This window comes from Halichoerus grypus, chromosome 6 (assembly GCF_964656455.1).
Source record: "Halichoerus grypus chromosome 6, mHalGry1.hap1.1, whole genome shotgun sequence".
Classification (NCBI taxonomy): Eukaryota; Metazoa; Chordata; class Mammalia; order Carnivora; family Phocidae; genus Halichoerus; species Halichoerus grypus.
The window spans coordinates 172,001,306-172,025,779 of NC_135717.1; the positions used below are offsets into that span (position 1 = coordinate 172,001,306).

Here is a 24,474-nt window from a genome sequence, read left to right on the forward strand (position 1 = left end):
AGGTGCCCCGATGATGCTTATATTAAAACATTAAAACTTGGGGCGCCTGGGTGGCTCAGTCGTTAAGCGTCTGCCTTCGGCTCAGGTCATGATCCCAGGGTCCTGGGATCGAGCCCCGCATTGGGCTCCCTGCTCTGCGGGAAGCCTGCTTCTCCCTCTCCCACTCCCCTTGCTTGCGTTCCCTCTCTCGCTGTGTCTCTCTCTGTCAAATAAATAAATAAAAAAAATCTTTAAAAAAAAACATTAAAACTTTAGGAATTGCATATAACCTCTAGACTAGTTACAGCATTTACCCAAATGTTACCTAAGGCTTATCATTTGTTTAACAGTACTTCCGGAGTGACTTAGCATACCAAATAAAAGGCCTAATGAGTTAAAGAGACTTCATTTACAATTTAAATCTTGGGAAGTTTGTTAAAACCTTAGAAAGTTATAGCACATGCCTGAATAGGATTACAGATCATTACAAAACAAATATTTTTATTTAACCAAGATGACAATAAGAGATTTGAAGGGCAAATAAATATGTAGGGTTCTATAGTTGTTAGCAAAACTTAGCTCCTTTAATATTGAGAAGTTTTAACCAAGTGATTGAAGACGTGATGACAAAAACATATAGAAACTGGTTTTCTGGACAGACAAGAGAAAAAACCTTTGTTTACATTTTCTTATCCAGAGCAGATGAACAATTCAAGAAACTGTCTTTTGAACAGAAGAGAATTTCAGTCTTACACCAGTGTACCTTTAAAATAAAAATAAATAAATAAAAATAAAATAAAATCCATTCATTTCAATCTTAGTCCATCCTGACCACACCTAAAATTCCTTTCCAAAGATTTCCCATCATTCTTAATTACATGTAGCAGAATTTTGCACTCTTAGAAACCTTAGTCTCCAGTGAAGACTAAGTAGAACCAATTGTGAACTGTTACACCAGAATTCTTTTAGACGGCAAATTTGTGAATCAGTTAAGCACAAGTATGTTTACCAACAGATTTAAGTATCTTTAGTTTCTTTGCAACAAGAAGTGAAAAGACACAACCCCTATGTCCAGTAATCAGTGATTTAGCATTTTATCCTATTTGGAAAAGTCCTAGATGTCCAACGAATTAATCCCATTTATTCAAGCAAACTTTAAAGTATCAGGTTACCAAAGACTTTGAAAGCTGTCTTAACTTCTATGAAAACTTTGATGAGACAGACAGTTAACCATCATTTTAGTCATCTTTTTGCTAACAACTTGCAACAGAAATAACGAGTTTGTTTGACCTTCAGTAAACCTCTATAGAATAAGTTTCACATTTAGTGCTGATAACTTTTAAGACATGTCTATCTTTTTTTTTTTTTTTTTTTTCTTTTTTAAAGATTTTATTTATTTATTTGAGAGAGAGAGAATGAGAGACAGAGAGCATGAGAGGGAGGAGGGTCAGAGGGAGAAGCAGACTCCCTGCCGAGCAGGGAGCCTGATGCGGGACTCGATCCCGGGACTCCAGGATCATGACCTGAGCCGAAGGCAGTCGCTTAACCAACTGAGCCACCCAGGCGTCCCAAGACATGTCTATCTTAATTAAACCAACAAACTTAACTTAGTTTAAATACTGAATTATGTTCCACCTGGATCCTCCTCATTGTTAATTTTTACCTGAGACACTGGTGGGTGGTGTTAGGTCCAGGGCGTGCTCTTCATGCTCCTTGACAGTGAAGGGAAAAGGAGCCCTGGTGCCTGAGGCACCGAGGATGGTACAGAAGCCAGTCATGCAGGCCGCCCCCAAGGTGGTGAGGAAACAGAAGGGGGAGGGGGAGACAGAAGAGACAAAGTGCTGCCAGAAGGCGGAGAAAGAGCTCCCGGTTTTAGAGCTCATCAGCTCCAATAGAGGCGCAGATGCCCTGTTTTCCCCGCCAACAAGGGGGAGGGGTTAGGCAGTCCCTGTCGGGCCAGAGGAGACAGGGAGTTTCCCCGAAACAAAGAGAGTTTTGGCAGCTGCTACGGAATATTCCTTAAAGTCCCCCTCCCGAAGGAGACTAACCACATTTGGCTCCAGTTACAGCCATTAACCCGGGAAGTGAGTGAGGGAGAAGTCCCCACATCTATTAGGAGGAACAGAGAGAAAGAGAGTCAGAGTCCCCTTTGCTAGGAATGGCCTGTGTTTCCTCTGGCAACCTGGGTTTGGTCGGAGGAGGCCTATTTAGATAATTATCATCCAATATGTCACGAGTGGGTTTACTAGCGGACACATCAGGCAATCACATTCTGCAAAAGGCCCTTAGGTCGGGGTCCTGGTGTAGAACAATGAAGGCCTAGGTACGAGCAATGAAGTTACCCTAGGTCCATGTGCCCTATTTCCTGCAGAGATCTAACGGATAGATCCCACAGAGTCCATGCAGTGTTACAGGAGCTTAGTCCTTTCCTAAGTTTTGTAATCCAAATTGTTGCTAGTGGGTTAAAAGGCACCCCAAAGGAGAGTCCTTGGGAACCAAAGAAGCCTGCTAAGGCCATGCTCCCAGAAAAGTAAAGAAGGTCCATTACCAAAATCCTCCCCCTCCCCCGATTCCCAGGTGGCATCCCGTGCAGGATATGTCAGAGGTTCCAGGTGTCAAAAGCGACCGGAGGTGTCCCTCAACAAAAATCACTATTGATCACCATCCTGCCTTCCCGTGAAGGCATTCCTGCTGTAAAAGGCCTGTATGAGGGATGCCGGCGTCCCTCCCCTTCCCCATCGCATCCTAGGCTGCCGATGGGTGCCTGGTGAATGGACTAAGATACTGTGCCGTCCTATACCCTGAAAGTTGTGTTATTGCCCTGCCACTTTTAACCCATGGAAAACGCTAGAAAAGTTTTACAAGGAAAATTACCCAATTTAGTTAGTAGAGGAACACTGACAGAAAACAGTAAAGATTGAAATCCAGCATGGTCTAAGTGACATTCCAACACATGTAGTCTTTACAGCCAACTTCCCTAGGAAACAGTCCCCGGTTGGGTTTTAGTTCAGTCGGGTACTGGTTTCAGCCGGCTCCCAGTGGCGGTCCCCGCGGCCCGAAGTGGCTAGACCAGGGATGTGAAGGGGATCACATTAGATCAGTCAGGAGGAAACCTCACAAGGGAGTCTTAAGATTGGCAGCCGTCCTAGTGACTTAGGTGGCTGCCCCATGCCCAAGACAGACAACTTTGTATAAGGACAGGAATAAAGAAAGGGCATCAAGTTTCTGGATCTTATTACCATCCCAGCCAGGTACCAACTTCCAGCCAAAAGGCAGGCTTTCTCCTCCCCATAGAGTAGCCACGGCTAGAGGATTGCAGCCTGAGCAATTGGCATGAAAGTGTTCCAGTAAGACCGTACTCCTTGAAGAACCCCGGAAATGAGAGTAAAGGAAGAGAGAAAGTACTCACCAATTTTGCACCGAAGCTCAGAGTCCAGATGTAAAGACTCAAAGCCCCATGTTCGGGCGCCATATGATGAAGTTTTAGAATATTAGTGAGGTTCAGTGGGGTGGAGTCCGGAGCTGACTCAAGAATTCTTGAGACGTCTTTGGTGCAAAATGGTGGTTTATTAAAGCACAGGGACAGGACCCGTGGGCAGAAAGAGCTGCTGCACCGGGGTTGTGAGGGGTGGCTGATTATATACTAGGGGTTGGGAAAGGTAAGGAAAAGGGAAAGGATTTTTGCATGTTAAAGAAGACTCACAGGATACCGGAGGCCTGGCCATTGTCAAGTTAAGGTTGTTTAGCCCGCTAGTAAGGCATTAACATTAAGATAGTTGGGAACTTCCTGGAAGAATGTCGCACGTCCCACCCAGGAGTGGGAGGTGGGGGGAGGTTGCAGGGTGTTGGCTTATGCTTTGTCTCCAGCCAGCCTTCTGTTCCCTCATCACTTGCACTTCCGGTGACTTCCCCTGCAGCGCTTCTCTGAGCCTTAGTTTCTGCTGTAAGGTGGGGGCTGGGCAGGTGTACGTCACAGGTGCTGCAAGAAGTGAACCAAAGCACATAAAAGGAAGAAGACAGGAACTGACATTCTCTTTTGACTGTATCTGAGAATGAAAGAGGAACTTCACTTTGCAAGTTGACTCTTAGGACCAAAGGGCCTTCTTTATAATACCGTTTTGGAATGTTTATTTCTTCCTTTTGAAAGGGCTTTTGTAGGTGTGGTGGGCGGGACACAAAGGAGTAGTCACAGAGTGCAGGGTAAAATGTTCCATTTTCGGACCACAGGATTCAAGGGTTAAGGTTGGTTGACACGGTGGAGTTTTTTTAGAGTAGGAGCATCCCAGAGGCTGAGCTCCAGGTAAGGCTCCCTGGGGAAACTAATCCTAAACCATTGACCGACTTGGAAACTGAAAAAGCAGGGCTCTTTCTGCATTACTTAGGCCCTTTGGAATTGCTAATGAATATGTGTCAAAATGACCCTTATAATCTGGCTTCCGCATCTGGCCGGTGGAACTGGTCTGTTGGGTTCAGAATCTGGTTTGGACCAGTGGTAAATTCCTGTCTGCGAACCAGATGTAGAGCTGCCTTGTTAAACTGGTGTCTGCTCAGCTCGGGCCTTCACCATCCCACAGCAACGGGGAGATAATGCTCCTTGCTAAGTGTGAAATTTATGGTGAAGCCTTGTACTTCTCAGAAGTTCTTCTGAGACGTTTGCTTTCCCGACAGTGCTGTGAGGTAGATGCTTGACTTTTATTCCCATTTTGCAGATGAGACACTGAGACAGAGATAAAATGAATTGCCCAAGGTTTCCCATGCTGGTGGAGTTAGGAGTTGAATTTGTTCCTTCTAACGTGGGTTGCCATACTCTTTCCTACCCTGTGCGAATGAGGTGGGAGGTGTCCTTGACTCAGGAAGCCTGTCTAGGAGCCCCTGCTCTGGTCAGAAGTTATTTTTTAAATTTTTATTTTTTTAAAATTTTTTATTGTTATGTTAATCACCATACATTACATCATTAGTTCTTGATGTAGTGTTCCATGATTCATTGTTTGTGCATAATACCCAGTGCTCCATGCAGAACGTGCCCTCTTTAATACCCATCACCAGGCTAACCCATCCTCTCACCCCCTCCCCTATTTTTTAAATTTTTAATATAATTTTTAAAATTTGTTCAAATCAATTCAGTATGAATGAGTATTCACTATATTCGCAGCACAGTGTTAGACTCTTTGGGGTATTAGAGAGGAGTGAAACAGTCCTTTCAGGGAGCTGACCTCCTAACAACCAGATCTAATACAAAGCGAAATGCAACAGGGGCCATAACAGAGGGACAAACTCCAAGTTTTTTGAGCACTAAGGAAGAGAATTAGCAATATCTTCACAGGGACTTTGGCATTTGAGCCAAGATGTGAAGGATGAGTGAATAGAACTTTAAAAAGGAGAAGTGTCAGGGTGTTCATTTTTGACAGAATTGGGACCAGAGTTGGGAATAATTTGGCGTGTTATGGGAACATGGGATTCAATGTGGCCAGAGTACAGTATAGGACTGAGGTTCTCAAACTGCAAAGTGCCTAAGAACCCCCAGGTCTGGGATGGCATCCAGGAGGGGCACCTAAGGAATGGAGAGGTGGGATCAGAGGTTTCTTGTGGAGGTACCTTGGAAGCTGAGGTCTTTTTTTTTTTTTTAAAGATTTTATTTATTTGACAGAGACAGTGAGAGCAGGAACACAAGCAGGGGGAGTGGGAGAGGGAGAAGCAGGCCCCCCGCGGAGCAGGGAGCCCGATGCGGGACTCGATCCCAGGACCCCGGGATCATGACCTGAGCTGAAGGCAGACGCTTAACGACTGAGCCACCCAGGCGCCCCGGAAGCTGAGGTCTTAAAGCTAAAGGGGCAGGAGAGAGGAGTCATGTTCTAGGCTGAGGGAACAGCCCTTTTGAAAGGCACTTGATGTGTGGGATTTGCAGGCTACAATCCTGGTAACTATTGTTACCTTTCTCAAACACAGTTTTGATCTGGTGCCTCCCTCCGCTGCTTCCATGTGCTTCTGTATTAGTCAGGAGTCTTGGCGATAAGCCATGGAAACTGCCTCTGGCTAGCCTGAACAGAAGAGTTTATTGGAAGGACAGTGGCGCACAGACTGACCAGAAAAGCTGCAGAGCCAAACTTGGAAAATGGGCCCCAACCAAGGGAGGCTCAGCAGCAGAGCTCAGCTAAGGATAGCCCAGGGGCAACTGGGTGAGGACCCCACTGCCTTCCTGGGTCACTTCTGCAAGAGCCATGCTCCTGGTTGGGGGTCTGCATGAATCTGGGCTGACAGACAGGAAGCCTTACCTCCCACTGAGACCATCCAGTGGGGGTTCTCCACAAGGAATATCGGTGCCAGTGGGAGGCTCGGTCAGATGGTGGACAAACAACAAAAGTGGCAAATGTCCACTACATTTTCTGTGCCTCTCCTTGCCTCCAAAATAAGAGCCAAATGCTTAGGGTGCCATTAAGGCCTTTCACAACTTAATTATAAGCAGCTCCATCTCTCCACTCTGTTTCATGCTCTCTCCATTTCAGCTGCTTGCAGGGCATTTCCTGGGGCTGTGGTTTTGTTTAGCCTGTTTCCTTTGCCTGCAATAACCTTCCTTCTCTCTGACGCCTAAAACTTCATCCACTGCCATCCAGCATGGATCAGTCCTGTCTCCACTCCCAGACAGGCCCTTTCTTTGGGAGGCACTTGGCTATTCTTGCCGTTATCACAGTGGGTGGGAGTTGCTTGGCTTTCTTTGTCTTCCCTGTGAGATGGGGAGGGGGAGGGGAACCAACCCTTTGGAGTCCTGGAGCTCTGGGCTGGGTCCCCTGCTAGGTGCTCAGCATCCTCCAGCTCCCAACACCATAGCACACAGTATATTGCAGGTGCTGGGTGGGTTTGTAGCACTACTTAAAAACCTGCTTTTGTCCTTAGTCTTAGGGAGGTTTGAGGGTGGTAGAGTGGAAGGATGGGATGGTGGGTTGTTGGGGTCTTTCACCATTGCCTGGCTGGTTTTAGGACTGAACAAGGTTGAGATCCCCCGCTATGGAGACTCTGCCCCCAGGAGAGTCAGGAGGGTGGTTCAGCTTGCACCTGATTTTGTTGACACTTGGTTACCTGGCACTGTGAAGTGTGATGCCCTTGTCTTCCAGAACAGGACCGTGCAGGATCGGTTCCTGGGAGTTCCTCACTCTGCATCTTGCTCACCTTTCAGTCTCTTTCCAGGAGGGTGAAAGCAGTACAGTGCAGGGCGGAGCAGGTGAAGAGCCAGAAATACGGGAAGACCAGAGATGACAGTCCTTCCCTTTTTTAGTGGGGGATGTTGGCTCTCATTCGTGAGTGAGGCACTTAACGAGCATCTGCCTGGTGCCAGGGTCTGTTTGGTGACGTCCATTCAATAATAGAACGAATGCATCTGTACAGTGTGGTGGCTGAGAGCTTGACCTCAAATTCCAGCTCCACCACCTGCTGACTGGGCAACGTTGGACAAGTTACTTAACCTCTCTGTGCCTCATTTTCCTTGTCTGTGAAGTGGAGGTGATAATGGTGTCTACTTCAAAGTGTTATGGAGATTAAATGAGGAAATCTATGCAAAGTGCTTAACACAATCGCTGACAAATAGTAAGAGCTTAGTAACTGTTAACAATTCTATACTATTTTTATTATTGTTACTACTCATTGGCTCAGACTTTTTCTTCTTAGTTGTTGTTCAAAGTCTCTTCTTAACCTCTTTCTCAGAGCAGGCATTTCAAAGTAATAAGTAGAATAAGAGGAACAGCCTTTCAAAAGTGGGGTGCCAACTATCTGATGCCCCTAATTTGGTGTTAGGTAAGGATTGGCTGGGACCCAGGGTGGTGCCATGTTTGGTTATTGACTGCAGCATTCTGAGCCCGGCCCATGAGGCAGGGCATCCGCCAGGAGGGACTTCCGGAGAGGAAGCCCCACAGTGTGGTTGTTGGGGCGACTCCTGGGGCAGGGTGCTTGCGAAAAGAGCACAGGCTTGGGAAGAGGAAGGGGAGACTGCCACTCGCTTAGCACCTGCCTACGACCGTGTGCAGGTCACCCCCTCTTTGGACTTGGACTTGTTTCTTCCTGTGTAACCACCACCACTTTTCAAGAACTTTTGTGTTGGCGTGTTGGCACTGTTCTGCATGCTTTACATGTACTAACTCTTTTTTTTTTTTTTTTTAAGATTTTATTCATTTGAGACACAGAGATACAGAGGGAGAGAAAGCATCAGCAGGGAGAGAGGCAGAGGGAGAGGGAGAAGCAGGCTCCCCGCCAAGCCAGGAGCCCGACGTGGGCCTCGATCCCAGGACTCCGGGATCATGACCCAAGCCGAAGGCAGACGCCCAACCATCTGAGCCACCCAGGCGCCCCTGTACTAACTCTTTTTTCAAAGAGTACTTAAACAGCTACCTCACGGGGTGATTTGAAGATTATATACCACAATATGTGTGAACGTGCCAGCAAGGTGTTAAAAGCAAAAACAACTGGGTGGCAATGCTAATGAGGTGCTTTTCCAGTAAAAAAAAAAAAAATCATGTTTAAACTTTGCGTATAAATATATACTTACACAGAAACAGATAAATAGCAGTAAAAATCAACAACAAAAGCTTTTTTTTTTAAAGATTTTTTTATTTATTCATTTAAGACACAGATACAGAGAGAGAGAGAGAACATGAGTAGGGGAAGAAGCAGGCCCCCCTGCTGAGCAGGGAGCCCGATGCAGGGCTCAATCCCAGGACCCTGGGATCATGACATGAGCCGAAGGCAGACACTTAACCATCTGAGCCACCCAGGCGCCCCCAACAAAAGCTTTTTAAGCAACATACACTACAGGTTCTTCCCGCGTTGTGTACCTCTTTTTATCCCAACACTTGCCACCAGGCCGAGGCAGATGTTTGTAACAGGGTTTTGCCATCAGAACATGTACCTCTTGAAGGCATTTAATTTTGTGTCTGGCACATAGCAAACTCAGTTAATGTTTGTTGAATGCATGTCTTAACGGGTGTGTCTTTATTGATTTGTATTTTTCAAAAGAGAGAGAGACTTCTAGAAAGAGCATCTTATCAAGGCAGCAAGAGTCTCATTTGGAGAATAAATGGAATCATTTGAATAGGAAGATATGCTCACAAAATACAAATAGCCAAGCAAAAATATCTCTCCTCTATTCCCCCAGTGAATCAGTTACATGCATGCTTACCTTGAGATTAATCTTCCATTAGCATTGAACTTAATATTGGAAGTAATGAGATGGATTACATAACCACCCCCCTCCACACACACCCCTAAATTCTCCTTACTTTATTGTCACTCCAGGTCTCTCTTGCATCTCTCTCCCAAGTTGTGATGAGCATAAATGTAAAATCCAAGAAATGTTTGTTTTATAGGGGAAAATAGTATGCATAGAGGAGAGATTCAGATAAACCTAAATCTGATCTCAATTCAAATCTTGGTTCAGCCACTTTGTATCTTATGCGGGGGACTCGGGCAAGTAATTTAATTTCTTTGAATCTTATTTTCTTCGTTTATTAAGCAAAAGAATAATACTGGGCTTAGGGTTTACATAAAGTACTAAGTAGGTATCAGTGATAGCTATTATTATGTTGTCCACCTAGAATCAACATGAAATTAATTTTAGTCATAACCACCTCCGTACTTTTAAATAAAATATAAATGTGATCTCTAATTAGAAAATAAGTTTATTAACATCGTCACTGAGTTATTTTTGCTTTTAAACATCAATAGTGTGGGGCGCGTGGGTGGCACAGTCAGTTAAGTGTCCGACTCTTGGTTTCAGCTCAGGTCATGATCTCAGGGTCATGAGATCGAGCCCCACGTCAGGTTCTGTGCTCAAGATGGAGTCTGCTTAAGTTTCTGTCTCCCTCTGGCCCTCCCGCTTGTGCTCTCTCTCTTTCTCAAATAAATAAATCTTAAAAAAAAAAAAATCAGTAGTGTGACCACTGGCTTTTAATCAAGGGTTAAATTAGAATCTAACCTGGAGATGATGCCCTTTCATATTTGTTATGTTAAAAAAAAAACCACTGAAAGAATCAAATACTTTTTTAATGTTCTGGACGTATTCATATATATGGACATGAATATATATAAAATGTATATATGTGTGTGTATATTTGTATACACATACACATGTGTGTGTATGTGATATGGATTGTTTGGATTGTTTCCATATCTACAAGAAACTGAGTCTCAGAGAGTTCTTTTCCAAAGGCAGCATGGCACTTGCATGGCTAGATTCATGGCCTGGCATTGCTAATCTGATAGCCAGGTTTTCTTTAGCCAGTTCTCTTTGAATTTATACTTGGGAATCCCCTTTCTGTTTGGCCTTCTAGTTAGTTCTTGGCTTAGCTTTTTGACATCCTGCTTTTCTCCCTTATTATGATTCTTTGCCACACTTCCTTCACATAGTCCTTGGAGGTGGCCTGTTTCCAGTGTGGGCCATTTTCTAGAACCTCATATATAACTGGAACTTTTCTTGAATCAATTTTCAGATTCTTTTCATCAGTTGGTGAAGTTATCCAAGTTTTTGTTTCAGCTATTCTGATATTATCCTCTCAAGTCAGAATTCAGTCTTAAGTTTGTGCTCAGAATGATACTTAATGCATTCATGATGTCATGGGGTTCTGGGGAGGCCAGCGGCCCCACTGTACAAACCAGCATGAGCAACCACTGAGCCAGAGAGGCGCCCCTTCCTAGAGCATTGTTGGATGACTTGCTATGGCGTTTTCTTCTTTAATAAGGAGAAAGACCCAAGTTCATCAGCATGAGCTGAAGAACCTGACATGATTTGACCCTGACTACCTGCCCAGCCTGGTGCCCTACTAGTTGCCCATTCTCTTCAGCAGTGCTAGCTCTCTGCCTCCAAGCCTTGGCTCGTGAGATTCCCTGGGCCGAGAATTTACTTTGGGTGCCCATCAGCCTTCAGTCCAGCTCCCTCAGGAAGCTCTTCCCCCTGCACCTTCCCTGTGTCCTCCTTGCTGCTGTGATTAGGTCACTTTGCACTAACTCATTGAGGTCAAGGAGGATTTTTTTATCATCTCTCTAGGCCAGCACACAGTGGGTGCTCAACACGTTTAAATCCTTTTGCATTTACATACCCACTTCACCAAAAGTAGATGCTTTACAGAAATTGCAGATTTGTCCAGATTTTCCAGGATAACCTGGATTTCAAAAATATCTTGTCCCATTGTGAGGTGATATGTCCCTTCCAGTTTTGGTTCAGAAAGCATAACTGCCATTTTTACAGATTGCATGAAAGTTGCTTTGGGGAGCATTTCAGTGAATTGATGCCAGTTTTTTAAACTGCCAGAATGATTAGTGCTTGGAGAGGTACAGGGGAGTAGAAGATTTTGTCCATGCACTTTGTGAAGCATAAAATATTTTTTTAAAAAGCCTTTAAAAATATAACTTATGTAGTGTGACAAAATAAAATTTTTAAGTGTTAAAAACCTACTCTTACACTAATATATCATCAGCACATATCAGGGATTTATTAATATTATTAATGAGAAAACCATCAAGATGACAAAGCTGGATCAAAGGAGAGTGTAAGAAACTGGTATTTATGTAGTTTTAAAAAAGGATGCAGGAGTAAGATTGCAAATTTAGATGCAAAACTGGCTAATGTCCTACAGGGCAATAAAAATAAAGCCTTCGAGTTTATCTGTTTTTAAATCATTTGCAGCTTATCAATTTTCTATAAGTGAACATCTAACTTTACAGAATGTGGGCCTAATCTGTGGTAAATAGAAAGTCAAACAAATTTATGTTTCCACAGAGCATCAGATGACCTTTATGTAGTCATGGTAGACATGACTACCCTCTAGTACAACTCTGAAAGGACACTTTTTTTTTTACCTTATTTTCAAGTTTCAGATAATTTTCCTTTTTTTTTTTTCTTTTTAGAGAGTGTGTGCAAGTGGGGGTTGGGCGGGCGGCAGAGGGAGAGAGAATCAGAAACAGGCTCCGCGCCCAGTGCAGAGCCGGGGCTCAAACTCACCACCCTGAGACCCGAGCTGAAATCAAGAGTCAGATGCTTAACCGACTGAGCCATCTCTTAACAAATAAATCACAAGTGGGTTCAAGAGCTCAAAGACAGCTGGATCTGAGGTAGAGAAGAGTCCTGGTTGAGAGTAATTGTAAATGGTTTTGAAATGGAATTGTGAAATTGGGACAGGAAGAGGGTGGTAAAGAGCAGAAAGGGTGAGGTATGGCCGTCACAGAGAGGGCTCCCCTCCCTATCCCCACCAGAGGCATGTGCAGAAAAAGGTGTGGGTATTTTCCCCAGGTGGATGATGAGCTAAGGTGAGTGGGAAGTGAAATCCCTTGGAGTAGGAGGGAGCAATCAGTAGGAAGCTTTGAAGCTTGTGTTTAAAAGATTTGATTTGATTTAAAAGACTGTTGGACCAACAAGATACTCAAAGAAGACAATTGTCACTAGGTAGGAGGTTGCAGTTGAAATCAAGGCAGAGTATGGAAGTTAAGCAAGGAGAACTCTGGTACCATGAAAGGAGACCTGCCAGAAGTTCATAGTAAACTTCTGGCAGAGGAAAGAAACAGAAAGAGCAATTGAAGGTGGTGCTGAAGATCATTCTCCTGGTTGAAAGAGAGCTGCTCTGGGGCCCTGTGTTGGACAGAGAAGTCAGAACTGGCCAGCCCAGCTGGGACTCTCTCAGGCTGCCCCCAGCTGGGCAGGTAGGGAGAGAGGGCCAAACAGAGCAGACCAGAAGACCATTTGAGAATGATTTTTGCTTCCCTTTGTGCTTGCTTTTTCTTTTAATTTTCAACTGTTTTATTTCATTATGTAATATTTGATATATGCAGTAATACATTTGTGTGTGTTATGTAACACAAGTGTTTGAGAACCCCCACATCCCTGTCCAGTTTTCCTTTGTGGTTTCTTTGCCAGTAGAAAGAGTTTACTCATCCATCGCCTAAAATATAGGATGCCTGAGTCACTAGTTTGCCATCCTGTGTCATTCAGCCCTCCTCCAGACTCCCTGTCCCCCAAGAAGGTGACCCAGAATTCCCTTGAAGTATGTGATGCTGTCCCTGTGTTATGAGCTTCTTAGCAGATGTGCCCCCTGGTGTTTGGAGTGATTTTAGGCACCAATTTGCCTGTTATAATTGTCCCTATGTTCCTTACATTCTTTGCATTTCAGCTTCTGAACTGCTCTTCTGGGTGACCTGAATATGGGGGTAATAATGTTTCAGGTCCTGAGAAAGCAGTGGTGATTACAGGTAGCAAAATGGTGGAGAAAGGAAAAGTTACCTCACTACTGACCCTCAGGTTTGATACTAGTCTACATTTGATTTTTTTTTCTTAATTATTAGAAAAAAACATCCTACGAGGGAAGATAGGATCATCAGCTTGAAAGCAGGATACTTGTTTCTTAAGAGGCGTACTTGTTGGGAATTAACTCTTTTGTGTTTACCTCCCTCTCGCTCACTGGTTGTGGTCCATCTGATTCCCAGCAGCCTACAAACATCACATACCACACTTATTCCGTGTTCTTACGTTGTTTGGGCAGATCTAATGTGCAAGATTAAATGAACAACACTAAATGAAGAAAGTTTAGGTGAATGTCCTTATAATCTTGGGGATGAGGGACCTTTTCAGTGTAACACAAAAACCATGTAATTTCATTACACAGTATTAGCACTTGTATACGGTCCTTTCTGCTGTAATGCAACATATCCATTCCTAAAGATCACTGCACTGAGCAAAATCATGTAATGCAAACCGTAGGGCTTATGGGGGAAATGGGATTTGGGTCACAACACTCGAAATCTTCAGAGGTGACAAAAAAAGAGAAAATTAGAAGACTAAAAGTTAAGAACCCAATAAAACAGCTCAGTTTTACAGATATTCAGTGGGTAAGAAATACAGAAATACCACAACAAATAGGACCCCTTACCTTAAAAAGACCTGAGGTTTGCTTGTGGAAGTGGACGTTAGAAGTTACAGCTTCTGAGTTTCTGTGAGGTGATGGATGGAGGGCAGTCTGTAGTCCGATAGAAAGTTCTGATCCAGATGTGGATGGTTATGGTTCATAACACATGCACTGACCTGACGAAGCTGGTGGATGTTTGAGGGATGCAACTGTGCTCATTTTGTGTGGCTCATTTCACTTGGGTATGTTTTTGCATTTCCTAGTGTTTCTGTCATGCATAAGTAAACACGAAATTCATGATATGCCCAAATTGTTCCCTAATAAAGCCAAACGCATTGGAACAAATTCAAATTTTCAAAACAAGAGTCCAAGCAAAACTGTCAAAAAGAGCTGTCACGAATAACGTGCACTAGGCTACTACCGAGTGCCAGGCACTGTGCTTTAGATTCCATGCAAACTCTCTCTCAGCATCCCCATGAGGTAGGTGTAATTTCATCCCCATTTTATAGATGAGAAAACTATGGCCCAGAGAAGTAAAACTTACCCCAAGTTATAGTGCTAGGGCGTGATAACTTAATCACTATGCCATTCTTTTTTCTCAACAAATTTGTTTTTTTAAAGATTTTATTTATTTATTTGAGAGAGATAAGAGAGCACACAGGAGCAGGGGGGAAGGGGGGCAGGGAAAGAGAGAGGAACAGAAGGAGAGGGAGGAGCAGACTCCCCACTGAGCAGGGAGCCTGATTTTGGGGGGGTGGGGGGTGGCATGGCTCCATCCCAGGACCCTGAGATCATGACTTGAGCCTGAAGGCAGACACTTAACTGACTGAGCCACCCAGGTGCCCCTCTTTTTTCTCAACAAATTAAAAGAAAAATAAAGTGGATTGTATATCAACCGTACTTCAATAAAAAAAAAAAACAGTGTGGCAGATATTTGCACATATATAAGAAGGAGGAAGTACCCGTAGTATATGAAATTTTTTCAAATCAGTAAAATGATACAAATAGCCCAAGAGAAAAATGCACAAAGGTCAAGAGCAATTTACAAAGGAAGAAATACAAATGGCCAATAAAATTGGCAGGGGGACATCCAACCTCATTTAGCGCTCATCCATGCAAGCCCAAACAGTTTGATGTCATTCTTTCCCCACTGTCTGAATGACAGAAACAGATGTGGGGAAGCATAGATTGTTATAGCCTCTCCAAAGCACACATACCTGTCCTTTGACCCAGCCATCAATTTCTAGAAGTTTATCCCAAATCAGATCAGTGGGAAAAGATTTTTGTAAGAGTTGTTCACGCTGGGGCACCTGGGTGGCGCAATCGGTTAAGTGTCCGACTCTTGCTTTCGGCTCAGGTCGTGATCTCAGGGTTGTGAGATCGAGCCTCCACGTCGGGCTCTGTGCTGAGCTGAGAGCCCACTTGAGATTCTCCTTCCCTCACCCTCTGCCCCTCCCACTAGTGTTCTCTCTCCTAAATAAAGAAATCTAAAAAAAAAAAAAAGAGTTGTTCATGCTAAAAAATTGAACGCAGCCACTTGTCATCACTAAGTGGTTAAATTCTAGGGTGTCAATACAATATGCTACAATACAGTACTGCGGGACTCTCAAAGGTTGCCGTCATATCCATAATGGTTGACACTGACTACTTCTCATGTGTTGCTAAATAAAGGGAGCAGGGTACAAAATAGCATCTTCAGTGCGATCCCACTTTTGTGACTGTTCTCACAGACACACACGTGTGCTTGTGTGTGCAAGCAAGCCTTGCTCTTAGGAAGGACACATCAAAACATTGACAGTAGATGTCTCAAGGGGGGTGGAATTGCTGGATTTCTTTTTTCCATTTAACTTTTTTCTAAACTTTTTCTATAGTGAGTGTGACTTTTATGATTTTGAAAAAGTTATTTTATTTTTTTAAAGATTTTTTTTATTTATTTGACAGAGAGAGACACAGCGAGAGAGGGAACACAAGCAGGGGGAGTGGGAGAGGGAGAAGCAGGCTTCCCGCAGAGCAGGGAGCCCGATGCGGGGCTCGATCCCAGAACCCTGGGATCACGACCTGAGCCGAAGGCAGACGCCCAACGACTGAGCCACCCAGGCGCCCCTTGAAAAAGTTATTTTAAAACATTATCTAACACAAAGTGATAATAAATACAAAATATAAGAAGAATAAATGACCTTTGTAAAATGGTTCTCTTAGCACCTACCTGGGCTAGGTAGCAAATGCCTGCTGAAGGATTGTTGGCTCACTGACTATGCGGTTTGAAGACAGTGTGTTACCTCAGCCGGGGCTTTCAACTCTATATTCCTGACCAAAATTAATCTGCCCAGATTTTGGGTCACCTTACTCTCAGGCAGATGCTGCTGGCTGGGCCAGGCAGAGTGCTTGATGTTACCTCCAGGTTGCATGTTCCATGAAGTGCACGTGAACTTGGGGTCTCTGGAGGAGGCTCTGGACTGGTTGCAATACACAGGTGACAGTCGCAGCCTCTGATTCTGATCATGAGCTTTTAAAGAGACCAAAACCCAGGTGTAGTTTCTTGGGGCCCAGCTTACTTTATTAAGCAAACTTATCCCTTACTTTAAGAAGCAGCTAAAAAATGGGACTGTAGCTTGTTTGCGGAAGGTAACCGCCAGGGCACCCCTACCAGGTAAGCTAGGGTTTGCAGGCCTAGGGGTGGCCCGCCTAGCTCCCAGGACGCCTAAGTCTGGCCTTCCGCTCTAGGGACCACAGCTCATCGTGCAGGATCTGGAACTTCATTTTCAAAGCCCCATAAAACCTGTGCCTTCTTCCGGGCCTGTCTTTTCTGGGTTTCATGGCTCTCGGAGGAAATGAAAGCTGGTGTAATTGCGACACTCCAGTGATTGGAGCAGGGAACACGAGACATTAGGATGCTCCCACAGGGTGTAGCGTGGAGCTTTAGAGAAAAACTGCACTCGGGGTGGGCTTTCGGTGCCTTGGTTCTCCAGGCCTCGTTCCGGCTGGTGGGGCCTCTCCCCTTCTCTGTCACTGCAGGCCAGATGGGGTCCCAGGAAGACCCCGCGTGCCTTGCTGGAGCGGGGGCTCAAAGAACCTCTTCCCATTACTTCTTCCTTCAAATGCTTGGTCTTAAGGGGTCCCTCTGCGCCACTCAGCCCAGTGCCTGTCCGCCTGGCTGCAGATAACACCACTGGAGCTTGTCGTGTGTGGGTTGAAAAGGATTTATTTTTTTTAATTTAAGCCTTCACATCCCATCTGCTTACACACTCTTAACCTGCTTTGTGAACAAGCTTTGTGACCTCTGCAGGTTACTTCGCTGTGCCAGCCCATGTCTTTCTCCATGAAACGTTTTGGAGAACACTCAACCAGATGAGATAAGTGGAGCCAAGTGCCCAGGCGCTGGGTGCTCTGGAATTACCACTATCAGGGCCCTTATAAGGGTCTGCCTCTCGCCAAACACTCTGCACAAATTGTTTTATCCATCCTCACAACAAAGAAGCCAAGTATTCTTAAGGCAGCCTTTTGTGGGGAGGAAACCAGGATGTAGAGAGGTGGCTTGCCCACGTTCACACAGCTGGGTAGGCGGCGTCTTGAGACCCAGCTAGTACCGAAGCCCGTGCCCATCTACCAGGCCTCTGGCCTCTGTTCCCTTATGCGCTCCTTAGCGTTCCATGGATTAAAACAGTCAATCAGGGAGTGATGTTCTGTGTTGATTCCCCAGAGTAAGAATTTTATGGGAATTCTGGAAAGCTCAGCAGATTATTAGCTTTCTCTTAAAGCTTTTCCTTAAACCATTTTATAAATCTTGTGTTGTACTTGGACTGTGTCAGCAATAAAGTGTGTTTTGTTTGAATTTTGTGCTGATTTTAAGGACATTTCTTAGTTTAATCACATACAAGGAATTGGAATTGGTTGGTACCAGTTACAATATCGTGGCAATGTGCCCATTTCTCCTTCCCACACACAGCCGGCTGAGTGTCGAGGGGACACAGCAGACTGTTGAGGTGTTGGTAAATAATACCACTACACAGTTAGTGTAATCTTTGATCTTACAAGATGCTGTTTTGCCAGTAGGTTGAACTGATGGAACACTGGAAGTACTGAACTGCTAAGCTTCAGTCACCCTGTATGGTTACCCTAGAAACCCCCAGTAGCTTTCTGCTTGCCTAACGTAAGACCCTTCGTAGCCCAGACCCACTACTGGCATGTGTGTATGTCTGTGCATGCATGTGCACGCACATACACACACACACACACACACACACACACGTCTGTTAGAGACCTGGGAGGGTGGGTGGGACTTGCTGGTGGAGGTTTGGGGGAATGAAAAGAGGTGGTGTTTTTTGTTTTTGGTTTGTTTTTGGTTTGGGGTATTTTGGTGGCTAAATCAGAGCATCGTGTGGCCTTGAATGTTTAGAGAGAAGGGTGTACCGTTCAGGAACAAGCAGTAGCTTCTTGGGAATGTGTTGGAGAGGAAAGGGGAGGGAATGGAAGCAACATGAAGAACTGTAGGTCTGAAAATAGCTGCGACAAAGCTGAGGCCCCAGACTTCTAATGGGGACCAGCCCTGTGGGGAGGCAGGAGTTATAAGAGATGAGTTTTAGTTGTGGAATAAGTTGGGTTTTGGTAAATTTCAGGGAGGATGAACTTGGGGAAGAAGCCCTGGGGGCAGGCTTAAGGCCCTTTGGGCTGGGAACTTAGGGGTCCCAGGTACTTGGAACATAATCTAGAAGGGGGCCATGGTCTCCAGGTGGACACATCCCCCGGGTCCCACAGACTCCTTGCCCAAAGGGGCCCAGCCCTCTAGAGCGCGGAGTCCAGGGCTGGGGTTGCTCTGGCCCAGCCTTCTGGCAGTGCGTGTACTGTGGTGCAGAGGAAGAACGTGAAGCTGGGCGTTCTAATCCTCACTGTGCCCTGATGCGCTGCAGGACCTTGGCCAAGTTATTTCCCTGTTCTGGACTTTGATTATGATCTTTCCATCCGCTCCATCCCTAAAGTTCCATGACTCGGAGGCCATCAACTTCATCATCCCTGAATGTTCCTGAGGGTACCAACAGTGCCCAGGGCTATGTCCTTTTCGGAGAGAAGGCCCAGGGCCTGCCTGTGGTGAGAAGGGAAGGCTGCCTGGGGTGAGAGCCGATTAGGGTCTGGCACAACTTCGCAGCCAGACCCTCCTGATTCCCGCACTCCTGCTCTGTCCGGCGGAGCAGTGCTGAGATTGGAGGTGGCTTCACACCTGAGGCTACTGAGCTCAGAAGCCTTAGGACAGCGACTCCCCACTTTCCACCCCAGGGTCTCCAATTGTAAAATGAGACCAGCAGTAATCTCCAAAAGCAATACTCACCTAGCACAGAGGTGGCTCCTGTTCGGCCTGATATAATCAGGAAAGTTGGTAGAAAGGGCCTGGAGGTTAGGGTGTGGAGCGAGAACATCAAAGACGTGAAGTCCTCTCCCCTTGTCCCTTGGTTGCCCGTGAGCCCAGGTGGTTCTCCTCCTGAGAGGTTGGTGAGGGTCTCCTGACCCATTTCTGCTATGGTCGTGGGAAAGCCTTTTGATTTGCATGCCTCCGTTTCTTAAGCAAATTTGAAAGTTAATGGATATTTTGGATGGCAATAAAATTACTCCTTTTTGTGTATTCACAGAGATGCTGCAGTTTGTCAGCAATCAAGTTGGAGAGTTCCCGGACTTGTTTCCAGAGCAGCTGTGTAGCTCCTTCCCCGGTGGCGGCGGGGGCAGCGGCGGCGGCGGCAGCAATGGGGGAGGCGGAGCCGGGGACCCCTCGATGCAGCAGCGGTCCTTCAGCCAGGTCCCTTTACCTGCCTTCTCTCCCTCGGCCGCTTCCCCCCAGGCTCCAGCCCTGCAGGTCAAGGTTCCCCCCAGCACGGTGCCCACCCCGCCGCGGGCAACTCCTGTTCTTCAGCCCCGCCCCCAGCCCCAGCCCCAGGCCCAGCTGCAGCAGCAGACGGTGATGATCACCCCGACGTTCAGCACCGCTCCGCAGACGAGGATCATCCAGCAGCCTTTGATATACCAGAATGCAGCGACCAGCTTTCAAGGTGATTCAGAAGTCGGATAGGATAGTGATTGGTTCGTTCAAAAGGTTCTGTGCCAGTTTGCAGACACTTGTGAGGTAGACGGTTCTGCCCTCTTTGGGGATGACAGAGTCTTAGGAGTTTGGGGGTCACTGGCAGCAAGGACGGTAGTACAGGAACAGCTCACACTCTGGCTCCTCAGACACCCTAGGATCTGTTGTGCCTGCTTCGAGGATACTCGGTCAAAGTATCGAATAAGCAGAGTAGACACAGGGCCGTGCTGGTAACTAGGGTTAGAGGCTTGAGTAAAATGGGCCCGGAGACTTACCCAGACACCAGCCAGATCCCACAGGTTGAGAGCCATTCATTCAGCAGACGTCTCCTGAGCAGCCACCACAGACTATGGCCTAGAGCAGGGGCTCCGGCTCCATGCAGCAGGCCTTGCAGCGGGCCCCCTGTGTGTGCTGAGTGAGTGAGTGACTTCCCGTGTCGTTACACCCCGTGCCTGTGCGGCCGGGAGCCTCTCAAGCTCAAAGGATCTGACGGTTCTTCGGTGGGCTTCTGAGGGTTTAGAGGCTGCGGAGGGGCAGCAAAGCAAAAAGCTGAGACGGTCATCCCAGAGTGCACTCTATGTTCCTTCCACGAGAAGAAATGAAGCCCGGTGGAATTGTTGGTTCCTTGTGTCTCTGACTTCCCTTGCTGGGTGCAGTCACTTGCCGATTAGCTCCCCTCACCTCCACCCCAGCACCCGGAATAATAAAATAATCTGTTCTCATTCCCTCAGAAATTGATGCAGCCCTCATGGAATGTTCTTGTTATCTAGACCAGCCTGTAAGTGGCTGTGCACATCTTCTTCAGCAGCAGGTGGGGAGTCGGGATTGTCCTGAGGCACCCCATCCTTGGTTGGTACTGCAGCTACAGTGACAGAATGCATTCCTCATCTGTGTGACTTTTCCCTCCTCTTCTCCCAAGTCCTTCAGCCTCAAGTCCAAAGCCTCGTGACATCCTCCCAGGTGCAGCCAGTCACCATCCAGCAGCAGGTGCAGACGGTGCAGGCCCAGCGGGTGCTGACGCAGACGGCCAATGGCACGCTGCAGACCCTCGCCCCGGCCACGGTGCAGACGGTCGCCGCCCCCCAGGTGCAGCAGGTCCCGGTAGGTGGCTGCTGAGGAGCCAGGGGGGCACTGGTGGGGGCTGGGGGCTGGTCTTTGGTTGAGGCTGTGGTCTACATACTAGAAGGACCAGCAGCGTGTAAAGGAGCAGCGTTTGAGGTGCCTGGGCCTTGCGAGACACCCATGAGCTGGGTGTGGAGACCTGGCTGAGATGGTCTCTGTGGATGTGCACGGGCCCTCATGCAGACTCAGTCAGTGATTTACACGTAGAATGGGCATAAAACTGGAGATATGCCAAAATGTTTTTAAGTCACGTATTATAGTGGACTGTAGTTTCTCACTAACAAGGTCATTTATCTTTGAAAAAAAAAATCCGGGTATTTCCTTTCTGTTTCTCAGCCATGTTCCTGGCTTTCCTGAGTTTTACCCAAAATCAGATCTCCTTCCTGTCCTCTGTCCCCCCACTCTGCCCCTGCCAGGCCCTGTCATTGCTCTTCTCAAAGCCTTCCAACCTTAAAATGCAAGACCCTTTAGCTATACTCTTTCTCCCTCTCAACCCCGTCATCAAGTTGTGTTCTCGGTTTTAGGAAAATGTTATTTTTTCATTCTTTCCTGGAGGAAGTCTGTGTAGTAAGAAGCTAAGGCAAAATAGAAAAATAATACTGCCTTCCTTTTTCCTTTTCTTCATTCTCCATCCAGGTCCTGGTACAGCCTCAGATCATCAAGACAGATTCCCTTGTTTTGACCACACTAAAGACAGATGGCAGCCCTGTCATGGCCGCAGTCCAGAACCCAGCCCTCACCGCCCTCACCACCCCCATCCAGACAGCTGCCCTTCAAGTACCAGTAAGAGCCGCCTTCCTCCCTGCCCTCCTCCCTCCACCCTCTCCTTTCTTGGAGGTGTTAGGCCCCTGAGATGTTAAAATCTCTACAGAGTGGGTCGGTGTAGAACTTCTATGGAATGTGTCAGATTGCAAATATCACCCCCATTTAGGGTTTTTTTTTTTTCCCCCTTGAGAAGTACCATCAATGCATGTTATGTGGGAGTACTGGGGACTATGAGGGAGGAGAGAGGAATAGCAGAGGATCCCCCGGTTCCTAGGCAGCAGCTCCACACAGGGCTGTCTGCCTCTAGATCCTGCTGATGGAGGTTTGGCTTCTGAAGGACTCTAGGCCCACCAGGTAGGGAGGGGCTACAAGGTGAGGGACATGGAAGGCCCCATACTTGGGCTGCAGGGTCACATCCGCTTCAGCATCTTACGGCAAGAGAGTCTGATAGAGTAAAAGGTGATCAGAATTTGAAAGTAAGCTTTATTCATAAGAGCCAAGAACTGGGAAACAACCCACATGTCCAAAAAGAACTGTTGATATATATAACTGCTGAACCTCAAAAATAGTATGTTGAGCAAAAGATGCCTATCACAAAAGAGTTAATGCTGAGGATGCCATTTATATGAAGTTCAAGAAGAGGCAAAACTAAGCGGTGGTGATAGAGGTCAGAGCAGTGATCACAAGAGGGGGAGGGGGCAGGCAGAACTGGGAAGAGGCACAAGAGAACTTTCTAAGGGGATAGAAATGGTCTGTATCTTGGTCTGGGTTATCTCGGTTACACACATGATATCCATATGTAAAAATGCATCAAGCTGTACATTTAAAATGCGTGTTTTTTATTATGTGAGAATTATTTCTTAATGGTTAATGATGTTCATTGGCCATTTATTGAAGAAAATAAAACTAAAATTAGTAAAAATAGAAACAGGGGGAAGCAGAGTTGAGGAGAAAAGGGGGAGCCTCTACAGTTGGTCTGTTTATCTAATAGAATGGCTCTATCTGTTCTTCCCTTGTGCTTTTTGATGGCCAAATTATATAAGGAAATGCAGCAAGTGACTTCACTGTCACGTGAGAGGAAAAGATGTATCCTGCACCAGGAGGAAGCTCTCCTTGGGGCCAGAATGATGTGGTACATTGTATGCGAGCTCAGAGGTGGCTAATGGTTTGCCAGCAAAGCAGAAATCCTATGACTTGTTTCAGGTACCCTTAGATCAAAGGTTAAAACCTATTTACCCACGTTAATCCCATTGTGGTGTGATTTGTTGACAGTGGTTCTGAAGGGGAACTCAGATACCGTGGCTCCTGAGGCCTCGTGGGGCCTGACTTGATTGAGCCACGAAGGGTGTCAGCGCGGCAATGCCGCACGGCCAGGGCCAGCAGGTTTGTGTTCTGGGATTGCTTTACTCAGACTAACCACGGGGTGATTCTGCCCTGTGTCTCTGCCTGTTCTAGACTCTGGTGGGCAGCAATGGGACCATTTTGACCACAATGCCTGTGATGATGGGGCAAGAGAAAGTGCCCATTAAGCAGGTACCTGGGGGAGTCAAGCAGCTGGAGCCCCCCAAAGAAGGAGAAAGGCGGACGACACACAACATCATTGAGAAGCGGTATCGCTCCTCTATCAATGACAAAATCATCGAGTTGAAGGACCTGGTCATGGGGACAGATGCCAAGGTGGGTGCCCAGCAACGTGGTATTTCACGTGCCACCATCTCCCCTCTACCTGTCTTTGCTGTAGGAATTTAGGAAAACCCAGGTCCAAGTGAGTGAACATAAGGATGGTTAGAGGTGCTTTCTTATTTAAAGCATCTTGGGTTTGTTTTTGTTTTTTCAAGATTATAAAATATTAACCAACATTAGGGAACTAGTGGGGGTTGGTAATGCAGCGTCCTGCCTGGACCTTTGACTCTGCTCTGCGGTGATCACGGATCCCAGTAGCACAGGCAGAGGGATGCGTCCTGCTCACTGGCGGCCAGGTGCAGGACTGTGTGTACCCTGGAGTCGGCTGGTGGCGTTGCTGACATATGTTTAGTTGTGTTCATGGGTGGTTAGCAATATTTTTACCTTTTAGGGAAGAGAGAAAATAGAGATTGGGTCTTTAACCAACAGCAAATAGAGGGAATAGATTGTTCATTATTTCGGGTATTCCAGTGAATGTGTCTTCTGTCACATAGATTTTTTTTTTTTTTTAACCTGTTATCTGTTTATCTTCATCATCTCTATTTTGGAAGAAAGTTTTATTTTCCTTATAGCCTATAGACCTGAAACGTGCTAATAGAACTTTCCGTAAGATAGTTATCCAACAATGCTCTGGGTTTTTGTCGTTTGCTTTCTGTAAAGTTTGTTTTAGTTCTAGGATTATTATAAGAAAGAGGAGTACTAGCTAATATTTATCGAGTGTCACTATGCACCAGACTGGGGGAGGGGGTGGCTACTCTCTGTATGTGTATTATTTCATTTTGTCCTCACTGCAACGCTGTGATCATATATCATCATTATCCCCATTTTAAGGACGAGGAATGTGAGGTTCAGAGATTTTGAGTAACATGTCCTGGGTAGCACAGCTAGCCAGTGAGCAAGCCAGCATCTCAGCCCAGAGCCATGCTTTCACCCCACAGGCTCTGGGCCTCAGCCCTCTCACTGAGCAGCCTGCAGTGATGCCCCTGT

The 24,474-nt window shown here is 46.2% G+C and overlaps 1 protein-coding gene across 2 annotated transcripts in view; it reads left to right on the forward strand.

The window, feature by feature from the left end:
- SREBF2 (sterol regulatory element binding transcription factor 2) overlaps positions 1-24,474 on the forward strand; it is a 65,089-nt gene that overhangs the window by 13,610 nt on the left and 27,005 nt on the right. For both annotated transcript variants that reach the window (XM_036098271.2, XM_036098272.2), the window contains exons 2-5: positions 19,475-19,888; positions 20,837-21,018; positions 21,676-21,822; positions 23,260-23,481. In XM_036098271.2, coding sequence (XP_035954164.1) covers positions 19,475-19,888; positions 20,837-21,018; positions 21,676-21,822; positions 23,260-23,481 — 965 coding nt within the window. The remainder of the gene's footprint in view (positions 1-19,474; positions 19,889-20,836; positions 21,019-21,675; positions 21,823-23,259; positions 23,482-24,474) is intronic.